Source organism: Phaethon lepturus, unplaced genomic scaffold, assembly GCF_000687285.1.
Source record: "Phaethon lepturus isolate BGI_N335 unplaced genomic scaffold, ASM68728v1 scaffold4426, whole genome shotgun sequence".
Lineage (NCBI taxonomy): Eukaryota > Metazoa > Chordata > Aves > Phaethontiformes > Phaethontidae > Phaethon > Phaethon lepturus.
This window is the reverse complement of record NW_010545449.1, coordinates 28,966-54,646: the sequence shown is the minus strand read 5'-3', so window position 1 is coordinate 54,646 and position 25,681 is coordinate 28,966. Positions and strand designations below refer to the sequence as shown.

The 25,681-nt window shown below is 50.1% G+C and overlaps 1 protein-coding gene across 1 annotated transcript in view; it reads right to left on the bottom strand.

Moving 5' to 3' along the window:
* Window positions 1-8,608: 8,608 nt before the first annotated feature.
* The window catches only part of SIDT1 (SID1 transmembrane family, member 1), a gene marked incomplete at its 5' end in the record, with an annotated part of 28,345 nt that continues 11,272 nt past the window's right edge, over window positions 8,609-25,681 (bottom strand). Inside the window, 15 exons of the mRNA XM_010288950.1 lie at window positions 8,609-8,671; window positions 9,645-9,758; window positions 10,495-10,605; window positions 10,925-11,030; window positions 11,855-11,901; window positions 13,210-13,286; window positions 14,463-14,571; window positions 16,227-16,363; window positions 17,340-17,457; window positions 18,437-18,560; window positions 19,143-19,216; window positions 19,898-19,964; window positions 20,502-20,575; window positions 21,230-21,378; window positions 23,048-23,119. Coding sequence (XP_010287252.1) covers window positions 8,609-8,671; window positions 9,645-9,758; window positions 10,495-10,605; window positions 10,925-11,030; window positions 11,855-11,901; window positions 13,210-13,286; window positions 14,463-14,571; window positions 16,227-16,363; window positions 17,340-17,457; window positions 18,437-18,560; window positions 19,143-19,216; window positions 19,898-19,964; window positions 20,502-20,575; window positions 21,230-21,378; window positions 23,048-23,119 — 1,442 coding nt within the window. The remainder of the gene's footprint in view (window positions 8,672-9,644; window positions 9,759-10,494; window positions 10,606-10,924; window positions 11,031-11,854; window positions 11,902-13,209; window positions 13,287-14,462; window positions 14,572-16,226; window positions 16,364-17,339; window positions 17,458-18,436; window positions 18,561-19,142; window positions 19,217-19,897; window positions 19,965-20,501; window positions 20,576-21,229; window positions 21,379-23,047; window positions 23,120-25,681) is intronic.

The following is a 25,681-nucleotide window of genomic DNA, read 5'->3' as shown; positions in this document are numbered from 1 at the left end:
AAGGTTCGGCAGGACCTCTAGGGTGGGACTGCCACAGCTGACAGGCATTGTGTACCTGTGGCTTTCAGCTTGGCCTAAATGACTTCAAGGAACAACAGCAAATGGGTATAGGGCTGGATTGCATGTCTGTCATTGTAGTGCCCAATTAATCCCTTAAGAAGCCTAAGAGAATAAAAGCAGTCAGACTAAGTTGAAAGAATTCAATAAAATAGTAATGTGTTAACATTTATATACCTTTTCACTGAGAGAAAGAACCTCATTTAAGAGTGGCTAAGGAAATCTAGAACTGAAGTGATTTGAGCTGGTGGCTGAGCCTTACTGGAATGTGTTTTCTAGCTTCTGCTCCCAGCTCCAGTCTCTGCACTGCTGCCCAGGTGGAAGAGCACCTCTCTGAAAAAAAAAACAAAAAAACCCCCAAAAAAAACAACACGCTGTGCTAGTACAGAGCCTCCTGAATTTTGCACAGATTTCCTACTGCACTTTAAAGCTGCGCTGCTGCTGCTGTGGTTGGTGACCGTAGTGCTGTCCCAGGAAACAAAGCATGTGGCAGGGCAATTGCCAAGGGTGTTGCTGGAGAGAAGGGGTTGTTTCTTTATTTCTGATCTCCTGTTCTCTTTTCACCTTATTCAGAGGTACTTATACAGTCCTGGCTCAAGGACTTGGTCACAAACTCACGTTGTAATCTGTTTCTGGATGACTAAGTGTAGTCAGCTGTGCTAAGAGCTGTAATCTTTTGCTATTCCCCAAACAGGTTTCATGTTCATCATTTTATTAATGAACTCGCTTTGACTGGAAAGATGGACTAGCATTGGATCTACTTACACCAGATTGGTCAAATTTGTGTTGTTTTCTGGTACAGAGACATAAGGAGCTCTATTCCTTATCATCACCTAACCTATCTGCTAACTGCTGTTCCCTTCTCCCGCTGCCACTGATCCAGCACGGGCCGCAGCCACGTGGACAGGAGTGCCAGTGCAGACACGGGTTTGCGTGTGATGGTGTTTTCAACCGCCTGCTGCCTCTGCAATCCTTAGAGTAAATCTAAAACCTCAGAGCACCAACACATTCCCACTAGTTAGACTGAGAGCAAGTTATTCTGTGAACTGATGAAAGACTTATCAGAGGTTTGTGGTCAACGATACAAAACCATCTTCTCTCTGCAAACAAGCCCTGCTTAGTTACACAGAAGCCATTTATTATTTACTGATGCCAGTTTTTATGAGAGAAATTAAAAAAAAAAAAAGGCATTTCTTTCTGCCTCACCAAAAGTATTTTTACAATTAGTTTCCAAGTTTGCAATATGCGCTGCTGTTTCGGCAATCACAAATGTGAAACAACCGAGCTCGCAGTGGGTTTTACCCCTGTTCCTGCCCACTCACTGTGAGAAGGGAAGCAAATATGGGTTTTGCCACAGGAGATTAATCAAAGATGCTGTTGCCCTCCATGATGTAAATTATTTATATTCAGTCCAGAGTTTTCTGCTGTGCTTCTGTTTTATACAGCTGTAAATTACTTGGATACAGCCCCAGTGGAAAGTCCTTGCTATTTTGTAATGGAAAAAAGGAACTTGGCAGTAGAAATCTATAATGAATGAACAGGAACATCACCTTCCAATTGTAAATAAGATCTTGTTCTGTTTATTTTGACATCTTTTTACAAATGTATTGCATTCAGGTGTAAATATCCCAAACCATGATCTTGTTCAGAGTTCTGAGATTTCTATTGTTAAATGTAATACTTTGTTTAATAGTTGTAATAATTATTTGTATAGATATGAACATGATAGTATTTTATTAAAAAAAAAAAGAAAAATGCTCTTTGAACACTGTGTTCTTGTTGGTACAGCTTTCCCTCTGGAGAGCCATGCATTTCACTCTTCAAGACGATAGGTAAAAATAAAAGCCTTGTTCTGAGGCTGGGGATTTACAATCATAGTGCAGTATATTCTCTGCATATATCAGAGTTGTGCAGCACTTTATTTGAATGTATAAGACTACATAATCCAGAAGAAACATACACTGATAATGAAGTATCTAAATAATGCATGGCAGATGCTGTCCCTGCACAGGTGGCAGTGATCACTGTGTTAAGATACAACTTCAGCTTTATAAAATGCTTCTCATCACACACTGCCATGGTGGTTGTGAAGTGCTGTAAGTATATTCTTCCAGTTTGAATCTAAAGGACCTGGTTTGGATGAGACCAGTACAGAGTTGCTGCAAGGTAAGTAAAGGCTGTCTGGGAGGCTGTGTAATGCAAGAGGAGCTGACAGCATTGCTATGAAACAATTCCTTTTCGGAGCTCCGGATGCCTTGCTTGTAAACCTCAACATTCTTATGGATATAGAAGATGCCTTTATGGAAGATGATTTTTTTTTTAATTATTAAAATGTAGTATTAAGACAGATGAGCTGCTATTTTGTTACTTTAGTGACAGCCAGTATGTGTAGTTTCATGAGGAGGCTGCGTTTGGAAATCACTGTGGTTCAAAACATGGAGAAGCTGCATGGAGGACCAAGGATGGTCTCTGAGCAGTCACAGTAACCTACTCTCAAGCCCGCTTCCCTTACCTTGAGAGGGCAGCTCAGGCCTGAGAGCTAGCAGGCAGGGTTAGTTTACCACACCAAGGACAGACCAAGAGCCACAGCCCCAACTTCAGCATCAGCCTGTTGCTAGCACCCTGCCCCAAAGTGGAGTTTCCTGCTGCAGCAACCTGCTCTCCCCTCTCAGAGGAGAGGGGAATGGAAATGGGATTCAAGGCATCTTGAAGACCCTGGGGCCTGCTGGGTTCTACAAACGCTTGGTGCAGCCGGGTGCATGAATACATGAGGGAAACCACATACATACAAAAGCACAAGTGAAACTGGCTCAAACAGTTTCTTCCTCCATCTCAAGCTACAGGTGGAGCATGCCCACAGGCAGCATACCTCAGTCTGAAATACACCCTCTTAATGTCACAGACACACTCAGGATGTCCCTGTTGCTGTCATTGCTAACTTCCCCCCCCGCCTTCCAAAGACCTTTCTGCTCAGTGTAAATGCTGCTGTTTTAATAGGTGCAAAATTGGCATTTAGCAGCAGACAAGATTTCTCCTAAAACTGTGCATTCACATTTTAAAATGCCTTGGCTGCTCTTCCACCATCCCACAGGTTTGGTGGTAGTTGTAACTGTCAGCTTGCATGATCCCAGTAGCTTCCCTAAACTGTGAGAGGGTTTCATTGTTATTATACAAAAACCTTGAGTTGTACTGAGCAGAACAACAACTTTACCAACATTTCCTGAGAAAACAGAGAGTACGTGGTTGTATCCACCTTGTCTCCATGGCTTAGGTCAACACGGCACCTTTGGGTGCCCAGGAGCTGTGTGAAGAGCACAGCAGAGGCAGGAGATGGGTCACATCCCTGCCAGGGGAGGTAGAGCAGAGCCTGCGCAGCAGCAGCTTTCTGGACGTACACCACCCAAAATGGCTCGATCCAACCACAGCACTGTGCTGGCTCTTACTTGGGAAAATGTTAGAGGCCTGGGCTGGTGTAGGCCAGGGGAAAGTGTTGCAGGAGGTGTAACAAAAAAGCACAAAGCCGAGCAGTAGTAGGTCTTTTGCTTATAAAACCAGCAAACATATCTCATGACTTGGCAAGTGAGCCTGAGTATTTAATGACCAGCTGCGGCATGCTTAGGGCAGGTGCTCCTGGGCAGGTAGAGCTTCCACAATGCAGGGCAAGTTACTCTGGCAGCCGCCACTTCCAGCCAGGCCAGCTCCTGCTTCCTGCGAGCTCCTCAGCCCCTCCAGTGAAGCCACCGGCACCCAGCAAGGAGGAAGTTCACCAGAAAACAGCAGTGTTCGCTTCCCTTGCAAGAGTTGTTACAGCACAGGAGGGATGAGCACGTGGTGGGAGGAGCAGGGACCCCACTGCCAGCCCGCGGGCAGCAGAAAGGCCCCCACCTCCAAACACGATTCACAACTGCAGCTCTGCTTTTCTGCCTACACGCCCCTGCCTGATGCTGTTAGAGAAAGGCGAAACAAGAACAACATCATGACACCTGCAAATCAGGTGTCCCCCACCTACCCAGGGAGCTGAGCTTTCCTCTCCAGTCACCTGGAGAAGGGCAGCAGGACAGAAGGCAGAAGCCGCATTGCGGGTGCGGAGGGCTGCATGGCTGAGCTTGACTGGGACAGCTGTGAGACAGAGAGCTGCCCAGGTGCCCCGCCGGACACCCCACCAGTGGCCAGAGCCACCCCGGCCGGCCTGCAGCCGCCCATCTGGCTGGGCCCTGCAGCTGCTCCGGGGGAGAAGTGAAGCACGAACTGAAACCAGCAGGCATGGCAAAGCCAAGAGGAAATTTTTAAAATTGATGCATCAAGCCACAAGCACAGAAGCAGCAGGGAGATGACTCCAACCCTTCCTTCCATCTCTTAGGCCTGGGGTGCCTTTCCTTGTGTTTAATTTAATTCTCTCACGTTTTTCTGCTTGTTCTGCACTGCTTTCCACCTTTCTCCAACCTTCCCCTCACTGCTGCCACCCCCCTTGCCATTCACATAGTGCTCATCTCTGCTTAGCTCAGCGAGGCCGTATGTTGCTCTTCTACCTCCTACGTGGAGCCTTCCAACTGCTATTCAATGTTAGATTTTTTTCCCCCCTCACATTCCTGTTTAGAGAAGATAATCAGGTTCCTGGCTAGAAACAAATACAAGCTTGGAACAAGGTCTGAGACCATGGACAACACAGGGAGAAGGAATACTTTTGTGAAAATGCATGTCCGAAACAGGACAAACTTTGGGGTACAGAAGCAATATTCCTATCCCAACACCTTGTCTTATGTCCTTGACATCTGTGCACCACAAAACGCGCCAGAGCAGAACATACTTGTACAAGAGGAAAAGCTGCTCATCTTTCTCCACACCTAAACACAGAGTAAGGGCAGTCCTGCAAGGCAAGAGCCGATGTTGCACCTGACTGAGCAGGGGGTGTGAAGGCAGCACAGTGAGCAGAGAAGACTTCAGGTTACTCACAAACAGCAGGATCCAACACTCCAAGTCCCCCCTCTAAATACCAGGTTGTACACCAGTTCTGATGGTCTGCCAAGACCAACAGGTTTTTGAACTAGCTTCCCTTTTCTCCCCATCTCTCTGGCACGAGGGGACTGAGGAAGGCAGCAATTTGCTAATTCTAGTAAGAAACCACACTGGAGTCTCTGGCCAGACTTGCCCACTTCATATAACAAAATATTCAGTGGGCTCTGGAGTGCTTTACATGGTGCAATTGCAGCTGCAAAGTGCGGTTGCAGTATGGACACCAGAGAAACCGGGCAGTCAGCAGACTGAGGGCTAGTGAAGTTCCTACAGGAGGTAGATGCTGGAACTGTTGAGCCTCAGGCAGCAGCAGGGCAGTATCTCCACTTCAAGCACCTTTGATCAACCCCGCACAGCCTCCCACCTCGACAAGCTCCCACCTTAAACTGAGATCCGTGCATCTCCCTCCAGGTACCAGAGGAGCAAGGAAAGCCTCGCGTCGAGTAGAGGCTTCTTTTGGTTTAGCACTTCATGGGAGTTGGTGCTGGGTCCCCGCCCTGCCAGTGCTGGCAGGCTGTGTTCAAACCCCACAAGCCCCCAGCACCCGGGGATTTATCCTGCCCACTGCAGCACTGCTGTCCTGCAAGCACCTCCCTGTGCAAAGCCTTGTCACTCAGCCTGAAGGCACGCACAGGGCTCGACCTGAACTTTTCCAGGTGCTTGTTAGAGCAAGAAACCGTTTGTGCAAGGCCTGTGGTGAGTATTCCATCAGGAAATTTTCTCACCTCCTCCTCCTGTTACCTCCCCCAGTCCTGGTCCCAAAGCACTGCCTCACTCGCTCCCTAGCTCACCTCAGCAGCAAGTGACATGACCACCACACGAGCTCACCACCTCCCAACAGATCTACCGCTGCAGCTCTCCATGCAGCTTCCAGGTGCCACCATGCAGCTGTGCTTCAGACCTCTGCTCCTGCTGCCAGGGCCAGGACTAAGAGGAGGGAGGGAATGGGTGGTGCAGGTAGCAGTGCTATCGCTGCGTGTTACCACCTGCCCTCCAAAAAGAGCTCTGGACATCCTGCACACCCTAGATATTATTACAACAAATTTTGGTTTCACTGGTCAGAGAACTGGAAGTGCAGCATTTGGGCTACTAAAGCAGCCTTTGCATTTGCAGGGAGAGGGACAGGGCAGCACAGAGCACATGTTGCAAAAAAGCCGTCAGGTCAAACGTTCGTACACTTCGGGGTACAGAAACCCAGGTGGCTCCAAGCCAGTTTATAACCACGCTGGGCAAGACAGGGCACCACAGCCCCTGGCAGGGGCGGCTCAGTCTTGCTGCATTTGGCAGGAAGGACTTGGGGGCTTTTTGCACCTTGGACTTGCTGGCGGCCTTTCCTCATGGGAAGAAAAAGGAAGCTGCAGGCAAGCCTGTGTAGCTAATACTGGATTCTGCCATTTTAGACCGAGAACATATGGCAAGGCTGCAGGGTGGTGGAATGGAAAACGTGGGCAACCCTCAGCCTGGTACTGCTCTGCTGGCACTACTCAGAGAAAAGCAAGTGCCATCTCCTTCCCTGCAGCCCATGATGACACTGTCAAGGAAAAGAAGCTCGTGCTTCACAAGCCTGAGAAACCTACCCCGATTTCTAACATCATCGAACATTCACAACTCCATCTGCATGGCAAACCTGCAAGTCAGGCCCAAGGTATTGTAATAAAACACAGCACACTGGGACCACCACCACCTTCTGCCTGTTCTGGCACACCCTGCCTGAAACGCAGCTACATCTCCGGAGCAGAGCAGCTCTGCTTGGGAAGATGTCGGCTGGCAGCCTCTTGTGTCATTCCTCCTCCAGCCCTCTCTTCACTCTCCGAAGGGGCTACAGTGACAAACGAGAGTGTCTGTTCTGTACTCCAGTTAGCCCCACAAAGGCAATTTGGTTAAGAAAACAAGCAGGTCATCTGTACAAATGCTCAGAAAACCGTTTGTGAGGCTCCTAAGGACCTAAGGATGACAGCAGCTGTGTGACACCACTGGGCACCCCTCTGCCCCGAGAGCTCTCCTTGCTGCTGCTGAGAGCTGGAGCAGGAAGAATTCAGGTCAACCTGCAGAGCAGGGAACCAGGAACATTCATTTTATTGACCATCTTGACAAACTACAACTTAGGAAAACAAAACAAAAAAAAACCAGCTAGCGCAAAACCTTTCTAGGAGATACAGACCTCTCAGTAGATTACCATTGTCTTCTGCTTTGGTAAGCACAAGTGGAATGAAGCCTTTTCATCACTAGATACATGCACATACACCAAAGGAAAAATGCTCAGACAATGACAAGAATAAGGACAGCAGGCCTCAAAGAATACTTTTTAATTCAAAATTAGAAAAACAGGTCACATTTTAGATCAAAGGCCTGAAATAATTCACACCTTATTCTTGTTTTTTTAAATAACTGAGAGTTCAGGAAGAATGCAGGAGCCATTTAAAAAACTTACTTCAGATGCAGAAAAGTTGGAGAGGAGAGAAGTTTGGTCCAGATCTTTAGCGACAGAGCTCAACCCCAACTGCCCCAAAACCTCCTCCACACCCCCAGCCCATAAGGGAACCTGCCTTGCCAAGTTTGCCCAAAGCAAGCTCGTGGGAGGAGGAAGTCCGAGGCTGCTGGACAGCCTCCCCGTTCCACCCTGTCCCTGTAGCGAGGGCCACGCAGCAGGAGCCGAGGAGCTGCCAAGGAATTCTCCAGCGCATGAGACCGCAGCTTCACTGTGCCGTCTCTCTTAGGGTCGCTCGAGGACAGCACTTGTGGTGCTGTGAAAGAGACCATCACACTGACAAGCACCTGCGTAGGAGCCGCCAGAGAGAAGTGAGGCTGTTCAATGGGCGTAACAGAGGCTGCAAGAGCAAGGCAGGAGGTTCTGCCTCTGGCAGATCACCCATGAGCAGCTCTAGTCCACCATCTCCCTCCAATGCTGCAAGTCCAAGTCCTCCCTTGGACTTGTTTCTCTTGTTACCACAGCTCCCCACCAGCTACAGGAGGAGCCTCTCCAACAAAAAAAGAAAAGAGTCTCCCACTGCCACCTCAGCTTGGAGTCCTTTGCTCACTCGGCGGCTGTGGGTCAGGAACCAAACGCTCTCCCCGTGCTGCCGAAGGGACCCTGAGGGCAGCGACCCGCAGGGTACAGGCATCGGCTGGCGATGCAGGAGGAACTGCATCGCCCTTGTCAAGCCCGCTCACCAAAGAGGCAGTGGAGCACATCAGCGGGGAGGAAGGGTAGCGGAGGTCTCAAACACACGTCCTGTTTCCTCCCTCATCACTGGCTCCAGTACCCGCTGTACCTACAAGCCAGAGGGCTGCGCCCTGGCCTCAGCCACCGGGTCACGTCTGCCCCAGAGGGTGTGGTGGGAAAGGAGCAAATGTCGTCTTCCCTCCTGGTCCCACCTCGGTTACTGCAGCACCCCTTCATTCTTCCTGTGGGATCCGGCTCCCCTGCTCCCATGGGGTTGTCAGCCACAGAAGCAGGCTCATTCCCCACAGATGCCAGTGGCCCGGTGCCTTTGGCTGAGCAATTTGGGACACCCCTGCACCTGCATCCCCTTGGGACTCAGAACACTGGTATCTTGTCCCTGCGCACCGTGTCCAGGTCATCATCCAGGGTCAGCAGGACCTGAGGAGGAAAGCATGAGGCAGCTTCAGGTCTTGCTGACTGGCCCATGGCTGTAGAGAATGACCAGCTCCTGGTGGCATCTTAACCCGGGGGGGTCCACCTGGGCCACATCTCCAGCATGTACAGGAGTCACAACAGCAACCCATGTGCCAGATTAGCTGTTTCTGTAACGCTTCCAGCAAGTCACTCTGGCAGCATAGCTGACAGGTAGCTTTGCCCACAGTGCTGCAAGGACCTGAGCAGGTAATCCTGCCCCAGCCATGATGGGGACACTGCTTGTAAACTGGTCCCTTTGTCACTACCTCTGAAGAGCCATCCAGGAGGCAGCAGGGTGGGCATTGCTTGACCATAGCTCAGACATTGCACGTGGCCAGGCAGCTCCTTCGCAATTAGTTTGCAACTTGCACAAGTAGTTTGCACCTTGCACAGCTAGGGTCCATCTCCACTTCCCCAAAACACTGTGCTGTGACCTCATCACAGGGGACGCCTCCACCTTTGCCACCACACAGACCATCAGGCCTGAAAAGAGATACCAAGTAGAGGAGCAAAGGAGTCAACTATGGAAGTGGGGGAAAGCCCAGGACTGAGCTAAGCTCCATACCACTGACCATTTTGCCTGGCTCCAAGGGAGTAAGGTCCCTTTCTGGGAGGTCTTCACAAACCCATGAGAGGGTTGGTCACACCAGCAGCCCCTACAGCTTCCCCACAACAGCTGTGTGACCCACAGCCCCAAAGGGAATTTGAGGCCAGGAGGCCCAGGGAGCAACAAGCCAAATCAGAAAGCCTGATCCCCGATCCCACTAACAAGGAACATCCCACTGTGAAGGATGTCTGGAGGCAGAACCAAGCAGAGGAGTTGAGGCATTTCTGTGGGGTGCTGAGGCAGCGACAGCTCCATGTGGATACAGAGCGACAGGGAGGAAGAAGAGAGAGTGAGGCCATACAGAAGAGTGGGAGGCTCAGCAGGACTCACCAGAAAGGAGAAGAACAAGGCAGCTGCAGAGAGGAAGTGCCAGACATCATGGTCATCGAAGAAGCCCAAAAGGATGCATGGCCGGTTCTTTTCCCGCGACTCTGCTGGAGTCTCCTAGGGGAGCAGGCAGGGCGTCAGGACCCAATATACCACTCACACAAGGCCCTGGCTGGCCACATTGGACCCTCTCGAGATCGCCCTATCCCTCCATGTGGGAACCAGGAAAAAGTGCTGTGCTGGCTGGACATGTGGCAAGAGCAGGGCAGGAACACAATGTCATACTTAGACCTGGAGATGGATCTGGGGCCACAACCCATGACTAGGGGGATCCCTCTGGTCTTCACATCTGAAGTCCTGCATAGCACGAGCTGCACAGCCTCCACCAGACCACCCTACAGCCATGCCCTCACTTCCATTGCGATGGACACAGTATCTTGCTAGGAGGCATCCAGTCAGGATTTAAGAGCCTCCCAGGCCCTGGAGAGTCCCCACAACCCCAGGCAGGTTATTTCCCATTGGTCATCTGCTCCAGGGAGAAGGCTTCCATCCAGCATTGGTCAAGATTTGCCCAGTTTTGCTTTCAGATCCTCAGCTCCTTCTCTGTCCCCTGGTGAGGGCCAGTCACCTCCAGATCCCCTGGGCCATAAATAGTCTCTCTACAGCTGCATGCATACAGTCATTTCTGGCTCAGCACAGCTTCCCGTGCTCCCCTCCCAGTCTGCTGAAACCCTTTCAGGTCTCCATGAGTAGCCCAAGACTTTCCCCAGAGTATTTTTTGTGTAAAACAAACAACAGGAAGGAAAGATGACAAGAGACAGAGATGGACAGGACAGTGAAAGGGGAGCTTTACCTCCCAGCTGCTGAGGGTCTGGAAGAAGAAGTAGAGGGATGCCGCCCACACCACTGCTGTGGCCACGATGCAGAACAAGGGGATGGGCAGGAGCTTCTCAGAGCTGCGGAGCTGCAGACAGGGACACAGCCTCACAACATGCCCCGAGCTCTTCCCAGGAGCCAGCGCCATGCATAGGGCTGACACACCAGCCCAGACCATCTGCATCTGCAAAGGGCTGCCCACCCTAGGGAGACACAGCCCAGCTACCCCTGAGATGGATACACAGCATCCCTCCAACACTAACACCTTGTCCCACCCTGAGCCCCACAAAGGCCCCTCCACATCCTTCTGCAGCACCACAGGAACCCAGACTGCCGCCAAAAGAGAAGCCCAGTCCTTCCCCTTTGGTGACAGGCATCCCATGGACAACTACAGCTGCCTCCCTTACCTTCATGATGATGTAGAAAGCCAGATACAGCAGCAGGTTACAGATAAAGATCCCCAGTATGTAAGAGGCGAAGTCTCTGGGCCGATATACCAGCCCAAAGATAGCACTGAGAGAGAGGGAAGAAGGGACATTAGACAGCCTCTTTCACTGGGGACATGGTACAGCCCCAAACTGACTGCCACCCACTGCTTGCCCCGGACCACCGGACACAGCAACACTGCCACAGCCTCCCAGTTCCCTGGAGAAAATGCACTGTCTGCCTCTGGTCCCCACTGCAAAGCAAAGCAGAGCAAACTCTGCCATGGTCAGCCACTCAGAGCAACCAGAGACCCCAGAGGACAGGCAAGGGCCCTGGGTTGCTTCCAATTCATGGCCAAACGCATCTCGCTTGGTAGGAGATGGCCCCAGATCTGTACGTTTAGCAGAAGGCATGCCCCTGAGAAGCAGCTTTAGCAAAAAGCAAGAGCCTGGGGCAAGGATTTTAGGTCTCATCCAAGAGCTGGTCCCTCCATCCATGAAGTTACTGCTGAGCCAGGCTCTGTAACTGTGACTAACGAGCATCTGTCAAGTCTCTTGCACCTTGGCTGCACCAGAGACCTTCCAGCTACAAGGGAAGCACATGTGCAGCACAATGTAGCATTGCAGTACCAGGCCAGACTTACAGAAGCTCGCCCAGACACAAGCCATGAGACACCACTTAGGGATGCCTCACATATTTCTCTAGTGCTGCACTGCATCCTATGGATCTGCCTACCGTCCGGTGCTCATTGGGTCCAGCTCCTTGCCAAAACGTGTCAGAAAGGCCCCAGCACAGGACTATTGCATACACACTGCTGCATTTCTCCATCACTTCAGACCACCTGTGTGTCAATACTGAATCCTGCTGCCCACGTGCACAAGTACGCCAGACACCCACACCCCGCTACTTACAAGGACCAGTTGACCAGGTTTCCAACAATGAGCAGCACCATCCTGTCCTGAAGGGAAGACATTGATGATCACATGAAAGCAGGAGGAAATGCAAAAAGAGGCTTTGGCCTCAGAAATTCAGGACATCATTATGTGATGAGTCTGGTTCCTGCAAACACACATGTGCCTGGCTCTGAAGTTTGCTCTGTGGGAGCTTTTGCCAGATGGAAACTGCTCTGGCCCTCACAAGTTTGAAGAGAGCATTGCAAAAAGGAGACTAAACATCTGAAAAGGACAAGCCCAGCACTTAAGGATCACCTCAGGATGCTCTACAAATCCTTTGACTGGTTCCACTGTTTTTCTGGTTAGATTCCTTCCCTCCCACCATTTTATGGAAGAATTATTGCACAGAGCAAGGACATGCTTGAAAGAGGCAGTGGGGGAAGCTTTGGATAGCATCCCGCACATATCCACAGAGCCTTTTTTCACCTGTCTCACCATCAGGTGGGGAAGCACTGTAACTACAGCAGGCAGAAGGGTTACATCTGTGGGGCATGTGCCTTTATGCTTACAGCTGCTTTCATGATCACAGAATCATTAAGGTTGGAAAAGACCTCTAAGATCATCAAGTTCAACCGTCAACCCAACGCCACCCATGCCCACTAAACCATGTCCATGTCCACACATTTTTTGAACACTTCCAGTGATGGTGACTCCACCACCTCCCTGGGCAGCCTGTTCCAATGTTTGACCAATGATGTAGGTATTTCAGGCTGGCCAGGCATACTTTATGCCCGAGTGCACTGAGTTTGCTTGCAAAACTCAGTCTGACACTTATTCAGAGATGGGAGAATAAAAATAAAATAAAAAGGATGCTCCTGGATAAAAACTTCATTTGGCTTCAAGCCCTAATTAGTACTCTGTGCCAAGAAGAAAGTAATCAGCGGGACACAAGGCAACAGCTACCATTTCTTTCTTTTTTGCTATCTGCCCCGAGGTGCTGTAGAAATAGCAATAGCTGTTGCTTAAGCCACAGAGCCAAAATAGTTGCCGCCTTCCCCAGAGAGGCTGCACTGCATAGAGCCTCATACCCATTCCTTTGAATGGATGCCCCCAGAGAGCAAGGGCAAAGGCAAATCCTGTCATGCTCCTATCACCTTTGCTCTGATGTTTTATTCACCAAGACTGAGATCAGGCGAGGCCTGGAGGTGGGAGGTAGACCACTCCAGCAGAGATCTACACTTGCCCAAACATTTTGGGGGAGGGGGGAGAAGCAGGGAGCACCACTTTTCCAGATAGACACACCTCTTTCCTCTGCACACTGCCTAGAAAGTGAGCAATTGCTGAGAGAGGTGCCAAGATGAGAAATCACCTACCATGTACATTGGTCGACTGCACTGCTGGATACAGTCCGTGTACAGCACCATCGCTGCCCGTCGAAATATTCCCAAGTCTGTCAAAGAAGAGGAGAAAAAGCCACAAGAGCCAGCAGAGTGAGCGCCAGAATGCCTACAGGGGAAAGATGCAGACACCCACTGGCTGATACCAGAGGACCCAGCCTGCAGATGGTCAGGGTGCCAACAGATCCATTTCTTGCCCTCTGGGAGCAGCCTGTGCTGCGCAGAAGGGCAGCCGCCACAGGACGTGGATGGCGTTTGGCCAGTGAAAGGTTAGAAAAAAAACTCATTCCCTTGCCACTGGCACTGTCCAGAAGTCAAATAGGCCCTGACTGTACACATGAACAGGCTGGCTTTGCAACCTCAGGTGCGTGCAGGAAGGGGAAAAGCACCTTCCACAGAACAAGCTGCCAGAAGAGCGAAACAGCAGAAACTCAACCCTCAGCCCTTAGAAGGGCCAGAGCACACTCGAGACACCTCCGCTCTCAAAATCATTGCAGAAGCTTCACTGGAGAGAGCCATCAGTGGCAGTGGGGATAGACGGACACGCATGCACACACACACACCCCCCCTTCAGCAACAGATGTGGGGCTTGAAAAGGCTCCTGTGCCAAGATCAGAGCTCTCCTGTGCTGTATCACCCCCTTCCTGCCAAGGAAGGGGCTGGTAGTGCCGCTGCCAAACTGATTTCACTTCTCCGGAGCCAACCCCAGGTGGCACACGAGCCTGCCTCCCCACACACATCCATGCATTCCCGGCTACTACGCCGCTGCTCGATCACTTCAACAGGGCAAAGTAAGGGCTGCTGACAGTTACCTGAGTCAGGGCCATCTGAGGCAGACAGGAGCAGAAGAAGAAGGAGAAATATGTTTGTAAGCAGAGGACAAGAGACAGGTTACCCACCAGACCCGCTCCTCCCTCACCCCTGACAGGGTTTTATGTAGCTCACCGCTCCAAGCACAGGGCTAGGGAGAGCTGTAGCTGAAGGGCAGGCTCCCTCAGAGCCCAGCTCTTCTGCCACCACAGAGCAGACAGGTCCTGCTGACTCCCATGGGTTTGGGAAGCAGCAGCATGAGGACTTCAGAGGCCAGGAAAGAGCATCAGATGGATGAGAGGACAGGATAAGGCAGAACACAAGCACAGGCCATGGGACTGTGCTCACAGATGCACTGCATAGGCGGTGACCCATGCAGGTGAAGACAGGAGGCAAGATGGTTCGGTCACAGCACTTACCGATCTTGAAGCGGCCCATGTAGTAGATCTGGGTGCTGAGAGCCAGCGAAGCCAAAACATGGATCATTGAGAAAATGACCCAAAACCACATGTCATTTTTCCCAAACACCTGAAAGCAAAGACATATTAAAAGCAAAAACTGAGCCCTGTTATCAGTAGACTAATACTTTTTTGTCCTATATCACCATGGGGCATTAGGTGACCTCTCTGAACATGGAAGAGAAACCCTTATATCTTCCAACCTGAAAACAGATCTATAAATCCAAATCAAAGTCCAGAGAAGCAAGAGGAGCTCAGCATTCTGGAGAGGAGACTATTCTTCAGACAAGGATGTCAGCTCAGATGGACAGCAGCTGGCCCAGGGAGCAGAAATGCCGGGACTCCCAGGCCAGGTAAGCTCTCTCTGCTGAGCTGGACAGCAGTTCCCTGGTCAGGAGCTGGATTTTTACAAAGGCAGTCGGGGAACCAATCTCTGCTTTTACAAGCACACTATAGTAAATCAAAAAGGACAAAACTGCTCTGCAGGCAGTTGCTCCTATTGTACTACTTTTGCTTTATTTAAGGACTGGAAGTGACCTAAAAATACAGGTTAATGCTATATTAAAACCTTAATTTTTCAGTTATACATTAAGGAGTCCAGAAACTCTGGTCTGCCATCAGGCTGTGACCACACACTCCCCTCCCCTGGGGCACAGAACATGCCTGAACTTTCCCTTTGGCGGGGCGGGGGGGGAGGGGAAGAGGAGGGGACCCAAAAAGCAAGCAAAATGGAGCAAGGGAGACATACAGCTTATAAGCTCCACTGAACAGCTTCAAAGCATCCCACAAGAAAAGATACAGCATCCTATAATAAAACCCCAGTGTTTTGAACCTGGGTGTGCAGATTTACCACAGCTGTGAAGAGATTATTGGAAAGTCACAAGTTCACCAGCTGCTCCTGCATGCCTCATCCCACAGAGACCTTTGCAGAATCAATTGGTATTCTGCATTATGTGTAGTAATGAGGGGCTGACAGCCCACTGGGATCTAGCTGCTAGGTCAGAGCAAGAATTCAGTGGATTTTGCCTGGTTACTGCTGAATGAAAACAAGTCCTTCAAAAGAAGGGAAGCAGAGACCTCCAAAGTAAGGCACAGGCTGGGGATTCAGGCAAGCTCAGTACTTGCAATGCTACGAGCAAACAGTCAAAGCCCTATACCAGTCTGACCTGTCAGTGACTACTGGTGCACAAGAGCAACTCTGGTGACTCCTGCTCCAGTGCCCTTTTATCGGCAAGTACCCCAGAAACTTGCCTGGGAACCCACCAGCCATTATTCTAGCCCTGCACCTCTCCAAAGATAGGAAGGCCAACAGAGTTTTCCAAAGGGGAGAAAGAGGTGCAAGCAATTAGGTTAGAGGACATTTGTCTTGGAAGCTCAGACAGCTTGACCCCCTCCTCCAAGGTCAGCCACCCCAAAGGAGACCAGCTGCATTCTTGCACATGGACACCTGGATGCATGCATTTCTTCTCTTGAGGAGGAGGGTTTGTGGTGGGCAAAGCCCAAAAAGAAGCCCACCTAGAGAAAACTGCTCTGCTCTTTCCCTCACTGCAGGCCCAAGGGAAGGGAGGAGGAAAACCCAAGAGTACTGGAATTCAAATGCTAGCAGCTGCTTAACACACTCGTATCCTACCCTGCTGCTCTCTCCAGTCATTTGCCCACTTAAGCTATGTTCCCAGCCATACCATCACCTTCCCAGAGAAGCAGATAAATAAGAGGGAGCCATACCACTCCAAGGACGGCCAGACAGATCACCACAGCAAATGAGGCATAGGCAGAGTAGGCACTGGCATTGATGTCTGGATGGCGGGTCTGGTAGAGCTTGAGCATGCACAGTCCTGCGATCATGTACATGAAGGAGGTGTCTACGTAGGGAGCACAACAGAAACAGTGAAAACAGGTACTCCCAGTAGGCTGAGAAAGCTGCTCCAAGTGCATATAAAGAAGTGCAGCAGCAGGGCCAAACCAAGACTGGCAGGCACAAATCCCTGATGCTGCATTACATGGTACAGCACTTTGTACTTTGCCCTTTTGCAGCACCTCTACCATGCCCTGGGGCAACAAAAACCAAAAGGTGCTCAGAAAATAAGTGCCCAACACAGTGCAACACAGAAGCAGGCAGAGAATCACGTAACAGTTGAGGTTAGAAAGGACCTTGGGAGGTTGTCTGGTCCAACAACCCCTGCTCAAGCAGCGTCAGCTGTGAGAGGGTTGTCCAGTACTGTGTCCAGTCAGGCTTTGGATATCTCCACAGAAGGAGACTTCACAACCTCTCTGGGCAACCTGTTCAGTCTTTGACCAGCCTCAAAGTGTGTAAAAAATCCCCATGTTCGTATGGAGTTTCCTGTGTTTTAATTTGTGCTCATTGACTCTTGTTCTGTCACCAGGCACCACTGAGAAGTGCCTGGCTTACTCATTTTCATTACCTCTCATTGGGTATTTACACACATGGACAAGACCCCACCTGAGTCTTCTCTTCCCCAGGAAGGCAAAGGAGCCCACAGAGGAAAGAGTTTCCACTGAGATGGCAACAGTGGCTTCCAATGCTTGAGCACTCTGCCACTCAGGCTGTGCACTTAACTATCTTCAACACTGAGCTGCAAAAGCAAAGGGAGATCTTGCCAGCAGTGCACTACCAGAGTCCCAAGGTCTGGAGAGGAGGCTGAAATGTGTTAATCCTCAGCATCCAAAGCCTCACTGCCACCTGACTAAGCCCCGGAACAGGCAGACTCCAGGGAGGTTTGCAAGGGTGGAGGGATGGGAAATGCCAGCAGCTCAGTAGGAGACAGAACATGGAAAATCCTACCTCCAACTCAAAATGAGAAAGGCAACGCAACTTACCAAACTGGAAATTGGAGTAATTAGGGCAGACATGGTAACAGGCACTGAGCACCCCCTCCATCATCAGAGCGATACCCATAGCATAAAAGAGACCAAAATGCTTTGGGATCCCATAGTCCTGGAAGAGAACAGAGCTGTATAGTAAGAACTCTCACTGTCTTGATGACAAGCAAGCTTCCATTCTCCATCACTTCATCCTTCCTCACCCCTACACATGTTCTATCAGTCACCATTGCGGATCTCCCTGGGATCTCATCAGAAAGTCCATAAGCAGCAGACCCTTAAAACTAAGGCCTTTACTTGCTACCAAGCCAGTGAAGAGAGAGCTGTCTCCAGAAGCCACCAGCACCACTGCCCACAGGGCTGCAGATTTCCTTCATCCTCCCCCAGGAGACACTGAAGGGACTGCAGAGCCTCTGGCTACAAGCAGCTCTGCTTCAGAGCTAGAGGCAACCAAATTCCTGTGGGTTATCATATAGGCAGCTCTATCCCCTCTTGCCAACAAGAGTGCCAAGATGGAACTCTTCATTGGATAAGACAAATCAAACTTCACTATAAACAAAAGTATCTCAGGACACTCCTACTTTCCACATATCCCCCAAAAGAGGTCTCAGCAACACACATTCATGGAGCAGGATACTAATTACCAGGCTGTGCTTTTCACAAGCCCCATTACAAACTTGTGTCTCTTTGTCCCCAGAAGCCTCACCTCACACTTCTCCTTACTGCCTGTTTCCTCAATAACATGGGTCAAGGCATGGATCCAGACATGCTCCCACCCAGCTCATCCATCCCAGTTCCTCCACAGTGAACACTACAGGAAAAGCCACAGCCATAGGATTCATTCCTCTACTCATGTCCCTGTCTTCGCAAGCCCTGGCTGGGTCACCACGGCAGTATGGACATACTGCAAGCAGCAAAGTAGTGGGGTGTACAAGAACACAAGTGTCCCATCTACATCCTTTTTCAGGGGAAAAAGAGTAAGATACGGTCTGCTGGCAAGGAAGGCAAATGAAAGACCACTGTGTATCACTGGTTTTCAAATTCTCCCTGTCTTTCCCTCCCTCTACTTAACCCCATGCAACCATGTTTCCTACCAGGGTATAGACATCTTTCATCTCCATGGCCCGACGGTGGAGAATGTCTCTGCGCAGGACAATAAGGAGGAAGAGAATGCCCAGCAGCATGTGGCCCACGTTGCTGAGGATGTTGTTGAAGGCACTACAGGGAAAAAGGTTTAAGACAAGGGCAGCACAGCAGCAGGAGACTGAATCACAGGCCACAACAAGCGAATCCATTTTGCCCCCTCACCCTGCCCCCCATCCTCCACTTGGCAGCTGCCAGACATCTGCCAGTTTTACACCCTGGATGACAATTGCAGATTAAGTAGTTCACCTGCCCCAGTGGATTTAGCACTTTTTTCTGCAAGATTCTCAACTCTGGGCTTTCTTTGCACTCCCATTTTGGTTCAGAAGAATGCTGCACTGAAAGGAGTGATCTGAACTACTTTGCAGAGCTGCTGCTCCTTGAATACAAGTGAAAGTGTCCCAAAGAGCACAGCAACCCTCCATTGCTGCGCAGCAGGTTTTCTGGGGGAACCCATGTACCCCAGGTTCCTGGGTACATGCGTCTCACTGCAACAGAAAGCCACTGCTGCGCAAAACAGAGAGCTCGGAGTCCTACACTCTGAGTGGTCTTAACATGGTTACTGTGAGCCCAGCAAGGATAAAATCCTGACCTGGGCACAGCATGAACACTCAGGAGGCACAAGACAGTAGCGCAGTGACCGCGGGGCTCACTCACCTCAGCACCCCAAGGGGATGAGCACACAGAAAGTTGTAGTAGCAGATGTCCTGATTGCCCGTCACATTCACGACCTGGACACAGAGCAGGTGGGAGACCTGGTATTAGCAAATCCTCCTCATCCTGGGGGGGTTTGCTTTGTGCAAACACCACACGTACTCAGGGTGTACCAGGACACAGCCCAGCGCTAGCACTGGCACAGGGGAGCACCCACACCTGCAAGTGAAACTTAGTGGGGGGACAAGATGTTGCCACACGCCACAAACCTGACAACCTCTTTTCTTCAGAGGAAACATAGTGTGCGCTCCCAACCTCACCACTAACAGATCTGCTTGCAGATATCTGAATAACACCAGGATAGCAAGGAGAGGGGCAGGGAGAAGGGAGGAGAAATCATTCATATCACAGCAAACCCTACTTGCTTTCAGTTGTCCTTTAGAAATAACAGCAGATTCCTCCTGCCTCTAAAATGAGGCAGGCCCCAAATGAGACATCAGATGAGCAGGAAAACAGCTGCGCTCCCACTTCCCAAGCGAAAACTAACAGAGCTGCAAGCTTAGCGAGCCAAGCCAGCAGCAACACTCAACACATGGTGCAGAGAGGGCAGCTGAGGTAAGCTGCCCCTCAGACAGAGCCGGATTCCTGGGTGATCCCAGTTTCACCACGACTGTTGTGCTTACACCATGCAACCACAGAGCAAGTTTACAGGCAAGAGGACCCAAGCATGGGGGACGGCCACACAGAGTCCAACGCACCGTCTGGTAAGTGATGACGAGCTGGATGACTGGCAGGGCATAAAACACTGCAATGGTGATGATGTTCCTGCAGAGGGGAGACAGCAGCAGCAGTTACACACACCAGAACAACTGGTGCACACCCAGGACAGAGCCCCACGGTGCTTGTGGGGGAACGTGTACACCTCGGTGCCTCAGGGCACAGACCCTGCTCTCCCAGCCGGAACTTTATGCCTCTGGTTTTGATCTCCTGCAGGAGAAGAGCAAATGTGCCCATGCAAACAGGAGGCAAATGATAAAGGCACAAGAAAAGCCAGGATGTGGACCAGAAGTTCATGTGTTCGAGTCCCAATTTCTCCCCTTCCCCAGTATGTTCCAGCACACCGGCTGTTACCACACTTTAAAGCACTGATGCAAACGAGAATCCATTGCCAGGATCCTGTGTGTACTTGTCCACAAATATCCTTATTTGAGGTATGTGGGATCTGCAGTTACTGGCTGGAAGAGGGTCAGAACATGTAAGAGGACAGCTCAGAGAATGTCCTTGGGTCTAAAGTGTGGTTCAGTCTCCACAACCAGAAACTGGGTCCAGAGCTTGGGCCATACCAGTTTGTCTTCTCCTTACCAGAAATAGATTTTGTATTTTTTGCTGACAATCCTTCGGTCCTTCCTGGACAAATCTGATAGATAGAGGAACACCTAAAACATTAGCAGGTGGGAAAGAGGGAAGAAATCAGAAAAGAACTAATGAAGACTACAGAAGCCAGTAGAATATCTTGATGTATTCTGACAACATGCAGCTTGGTGGGGGGGGGAGATTGGGTTTGTTTGTTTGTTTTTTAGCACAGCAAGCTCGCTGTGTCCCTTCATTCTATGGGGAATGAGTTCTGCAAAACCCTGCAACCTCCAGGAATGGCTCTGACCACAGGGAGCAGTGCAGGGTAACAAAAGGAGGCAGTTCGTGAGCTGCTGGCTTAAAGCCCCTCTGTACATCCGCTGCAGTCACACTACTCATACCAGGTAACTACCTACTATTGCACATTATTTTCTCCCTATGCTGCCCCACCTCCTTGGGCTTTCTGGGGCACTCTGGGCTTCCTCCTCCTTTGTCAAGAGTCCCCAATACACTCTGATTTTCCATATTAAATCACTCATTTCAGCAGCACACTTAGCACAGCAGGAAAACTTTCTAGACTCTAAAAAAGCACTAAAAAGCACATTTGGCTTTATTTGGTTAAATCCACCCAAAAGGGAACCAGAAACTTAAAAACCCTGGCAAGTGACTAGTGCTGGTCCTGGCCCAGATGTGTCCATAGCCCAGCATCATGGCCACAGCTGCAACACCAGCCATACCTTAGTGCGGATGACGTTCTTATCACTTTCAATTTCTGGCATGGTGTCAAAGTCGCTCTCCTCCTCCACTGAGCTGTCTGTGTCAGAGCCAGCTGCTGGCCCACAGGCAGGGGAAGACAACTGCTGTCCACCGCTGGAGCTTGATTCGTCTGGAGCAGGGAGAAGGAAGCAGGCAGGGTAAAGGCTAAATCCCTCTATGCACAGCAACAAGAAAGCTGCCCCAAATATCAGCAGCAATCTGCTAGGACAAGTTGATATGGCCATTTCAGGGAACAAGTTTTTCCATGGTCACAAACCTTCCTAAAAGTCTCAGATATCAGCTAAGAGCACTTTCAAGGACCATCTCCTCCTCCTCTGCAGCATTTTCGTTTTCCCCCTGCTTTTATTCTGTTACTTTTCATCTCTAACTTTCTCTATCCTTTACTAGCCTGGGCTCTGAAATCTGGAAGTCTGAGACAAAGCCAGAAAGCTCTAGTGGAAGCAGCAGACTGTTCAGGGGTCAGAAACAGGCTGACCTATTTAATTTCCAGATTTTATATAAGCTTCATATATAAGCTTTGTTCTACAATATTTTTAGAAAAAGACAAAGAGGAAGAAAGTAAATTTTTCAAAGCAAGCAGAGCATCAGCTTTGCTCCCATTGCAGGCATAGTATCGGTCACCTGCAGGTCAGCAGGACCTGCCTGTACTTCCCACCAGCTGGCCAAGCTCCCAGCCAGACCATTGCCCATACAGGCATGAGCAGAACACAAGTTTCTTCCTCATTTCCCAAATGCTTTTAAAGCATTTCCTTGAGAATTGGGGGAAACGGTGGGGTCGTGCTGAAGCCCTCAACTCTATTCCAGGACTTAACTCCTCATGAATTTTTTCCGGACCTCATGAAATATCCATTCTGTGTCTCTTCATCAGGTATTCAGACATATCACACCTTCACAATCCAACAACTGGGTGACACCTGGAGTGTCAGGGCTGTCTTTAACACTACAGTGAGCAAATACACCCTGAGAAGGGACCAAAAATTACAAAGGTGCTCTCCTCTCTCATCTTAGCAGCTGCCTCACACTGCCCTGGACCTGCACCACATCACCTTGCTCTTGGGTCCCCAAGCTGCCAAATTCAAGGCTTATACCCCAAAAATCAACAGCACTGAGTTGTTCAATACCAGTCCCTCCACAGGGGGGAAAATTGTTGTAAGACGACTGAAAAAAACTCTGGCAAAGGCAGGCATTTCCCATCATCTCAGATTCACAGGACCCTTGGGAGGTGTTTTTTTCCTCCTCTGCTGCCAGCATGACATTATTTCTCCCCTAATGAAACCTCTGGACTGCAAGAGGCTCTGACCCTGTCTTGCCTTGTGGCACACAATCCTTCAGCCTTCCAGTGAAAGGCATGCTTTGGTCTAAAGGCAGGCTTGATGAGCTAATAACAGACTCCGAAGAAGCTTTCTTGGAAGGGACCTTTGTCAATCCCTAGTCAACCTCCTGCTTGAAGCAGCACTGTCATCAACGCTTATCAGATGACTGTGGCTTCCTCTGGCTGAGACTTGACCATTTCCAAGGACATAAACTCTCTGGGCACCTCTTCCAAGGATTTGCCACCTTTTTGGTGTTTGTTTGTGGGGTTTTTTTTGTTTGTTTGTTTTTCTCTAAAGTGCAACCTGAACCTCTCAAGCTGCATTTTTTTTTTTTCCAAGTAGTTGCAATCTGCTACTAAAGCAGCTTGCAGCTTTATTCCCTTCTGGCTTTAAAGCACCTTAAAATGCCTTCCCGTCCCCCAGGTAGAGCCCTCCCCATGCCCCCAATTCTGTAAGACACTGTACCAATAGCACCATAGCTGCTTCCCTCAGGGGTGCTGGCTGTGATGGGGTGCGAAGACGTCATAGTCCCAGATCCTGCAATGGAAACAGACCCAAAAGGACAGTTAGTTTCATGTCAGTGCTTTGAAACATATCTCCAAGGTGAGTACCAACAGCTTGAAGAGATGGAGGGGCTTGAGATTTCTCCAAACAGATGGCAGTCCCCCTCTAGAGGATACTGTCCAAAAGAGAAACCCTTGCTCTGCAGGGTGAAGCAAGCCCATTCCCTTCAGCCTCCCCACACAGGCCACCAGTTTGACTCACAAAAGCATGAGTCCCCCTCCAGCACACTGTAGGGATCACATTATGGGGCTGCAAGGCTCAGCAAATTCTAGAGCAAGTCTCACAATATTCAGAGCACCCTTCTGAATTTCTAATTCTTCTCCTTCCCCTCCTCATGCATTAAGGTATTCAAATATTGCTACCTCCAGTTATCCCAGGAAGAGTCACAGACAGCCTTTGGCAAGACAGCTGCTACGTAGTTTTAACCAAGCAAGGAGAAAGCAAAAAATGTTCCATGCAAAAAGTGGTCATGATCTTGTGCTGATGACAAGAGGGACAAGCCTTTGAGGGCTGGGAAGTCCCTGCCTCCCACCCACACATCTGAACCAAGAAGGGCTGCACTGCCCAGTCAGGTTGCACTGGGACTTCCCCCTCCTGCCTCCACGTTCCCTCTTTTTGCCTCCACGGTCGGGCTCAGCTGCTGAACTGGCAGCAGGCAAACATGTCAGGAAACACAGCCTGCTGCATCCCCTCACTGGGGGCCAAACACCCGTCTCCCCAAAAGGGAGGGAAGCAAGAGCAGCAGGAACAGGACCATGTCTTCCAGCGATGGCAGAGATACAGGTCCAGCTGCTTGTAAAGCTTCACCCTTGCAACACCGTGTGGCCAGTCAGCAAAGGGACACAGGACAGTACTTAAAGCCAAGCAACCTTACTGCAGCCTGGTAATGTCCTGGTTTCCCAGTACCTGATCTGTCTCAAATTAACAAGCACAGGCAGACTCCTCTTTCCAGCCGGCAATTCTGGGCACTTCTGTAACACCTTGTGTAGGTTTTTATACCTTTTCCATTAGCCACAATATGTAAAGAGCCCCAAAATGTTTCCCTGCCTGAGCCCAATTGCTAGGCAAGGGAGCACACATACAGCAATGACATTTAATGTTTCAAGTTGAAATTACTGCTTTCCTTTGACACGTTCACTGTCCTTGTTGGGCTGTGGGCTAAGACTTGTTCTCCATTTCAGCTTCTCTACCCTCCTGCCCCATCCTTCTAATAGGGCAACAAACAGCTCAGAGGAGCATCAGAAGTGGACACCATCAGCTCTATCCTGGCTGAAACCAGGACACCATCACATGGACTGAGCACCAGAGGGAAGGCTCTGGCACACCACAGCCCCCCACATGACACCACTTCAGCCTTGAGCTGGAATTAGCAGGATGTTGTTGTAGGTTGCTGCAGGAGCAAGATCTATCTTCTACTCGTCACCCGCTGTGCAACCCTCCCACTCTCATGGCAGTTTTTTCCTGTTGCTTCAAAGTAATTTGGAAATGCAGATCGCTGGGAAGAGAGTGAAAGAATCATTTCCCCATGTTCATGACATCAAGGCACACACACACTTCTTACTCCCGTCAGTCCTGTCCCATAGGGATGCCCTCTCTTATTTTAGACCAGTCTTTATTCTCTCAAGTGACCTGTCAACGTTCTTTCCCAAATAACCAAGGGAAGATTTAAATCTGGACCAAGCAGGGACACCAGGGAGAAGAGGTGCTCTGCCCTGTCTCTAACAGCTACTTCAGACCCAGCTCACCCACTAATTTCAGTCCCACTTCCCAGTGTGTGAGTGAGTCAAAGTAAATGTACAGCACTAGGTGTGGTTTCACCAGCTATTGCTTCCACCAGATAGTGATGATGTAGAACATGATGTGTCCCACAGGATTAAAAAAAGTTAACCACAGAAGCTGGGCATAAGATGGGTGACAGGAGCAGAGGGGCACATGGCGTTGCAGGATATTCAAAGACAACGGGCAGAGACTGATGGCTCAGCACCTCCATCCACACTTTCTTGGTGAGGAAGAGGAAAGGAAAGGGGAGCAATGGAGAAGGCGAGACCCAGGGGTACTTTGCAGGAAGGGAAATTCCAGTGGGTGGGAAGAGGAAAAAAAAAAAAATGAGAGAAAGTCAGCATGCCCTGGGTGATCTGGAGGGCAGGGAAGACGCTAGTTATGATTTTATAGGCAGTCAGACACACACCCTGAAGAGACACAATAGAGAAAGAAACAGCATGCAGGTAGGACATGGCTCCTCCCCAGAGGAAAGGACATGGCTGTGACGTGCCGTGCCAGGCACGCAAAGGTGGCATAGAGTACGAGGGAGAGGACAGGTCACAGAAGGGGCACGTGCCTCAGAGGAAATTTGTAAACTGAGTGAACTGCGCTCCTCTGCCCTTTCACAGGGACGCTATGCTGTTCAGCAACCTTCCCTGCCCAGGAACCCAGTCCTCTGCCCTCTAGGTCTGTGCTAAGCACAGCATCTGTGCCCTGAAGCTTCTCTGGCAACTTCCCAAGCACCAGAATTTAACTTCCACCTCTCGCCAGGGC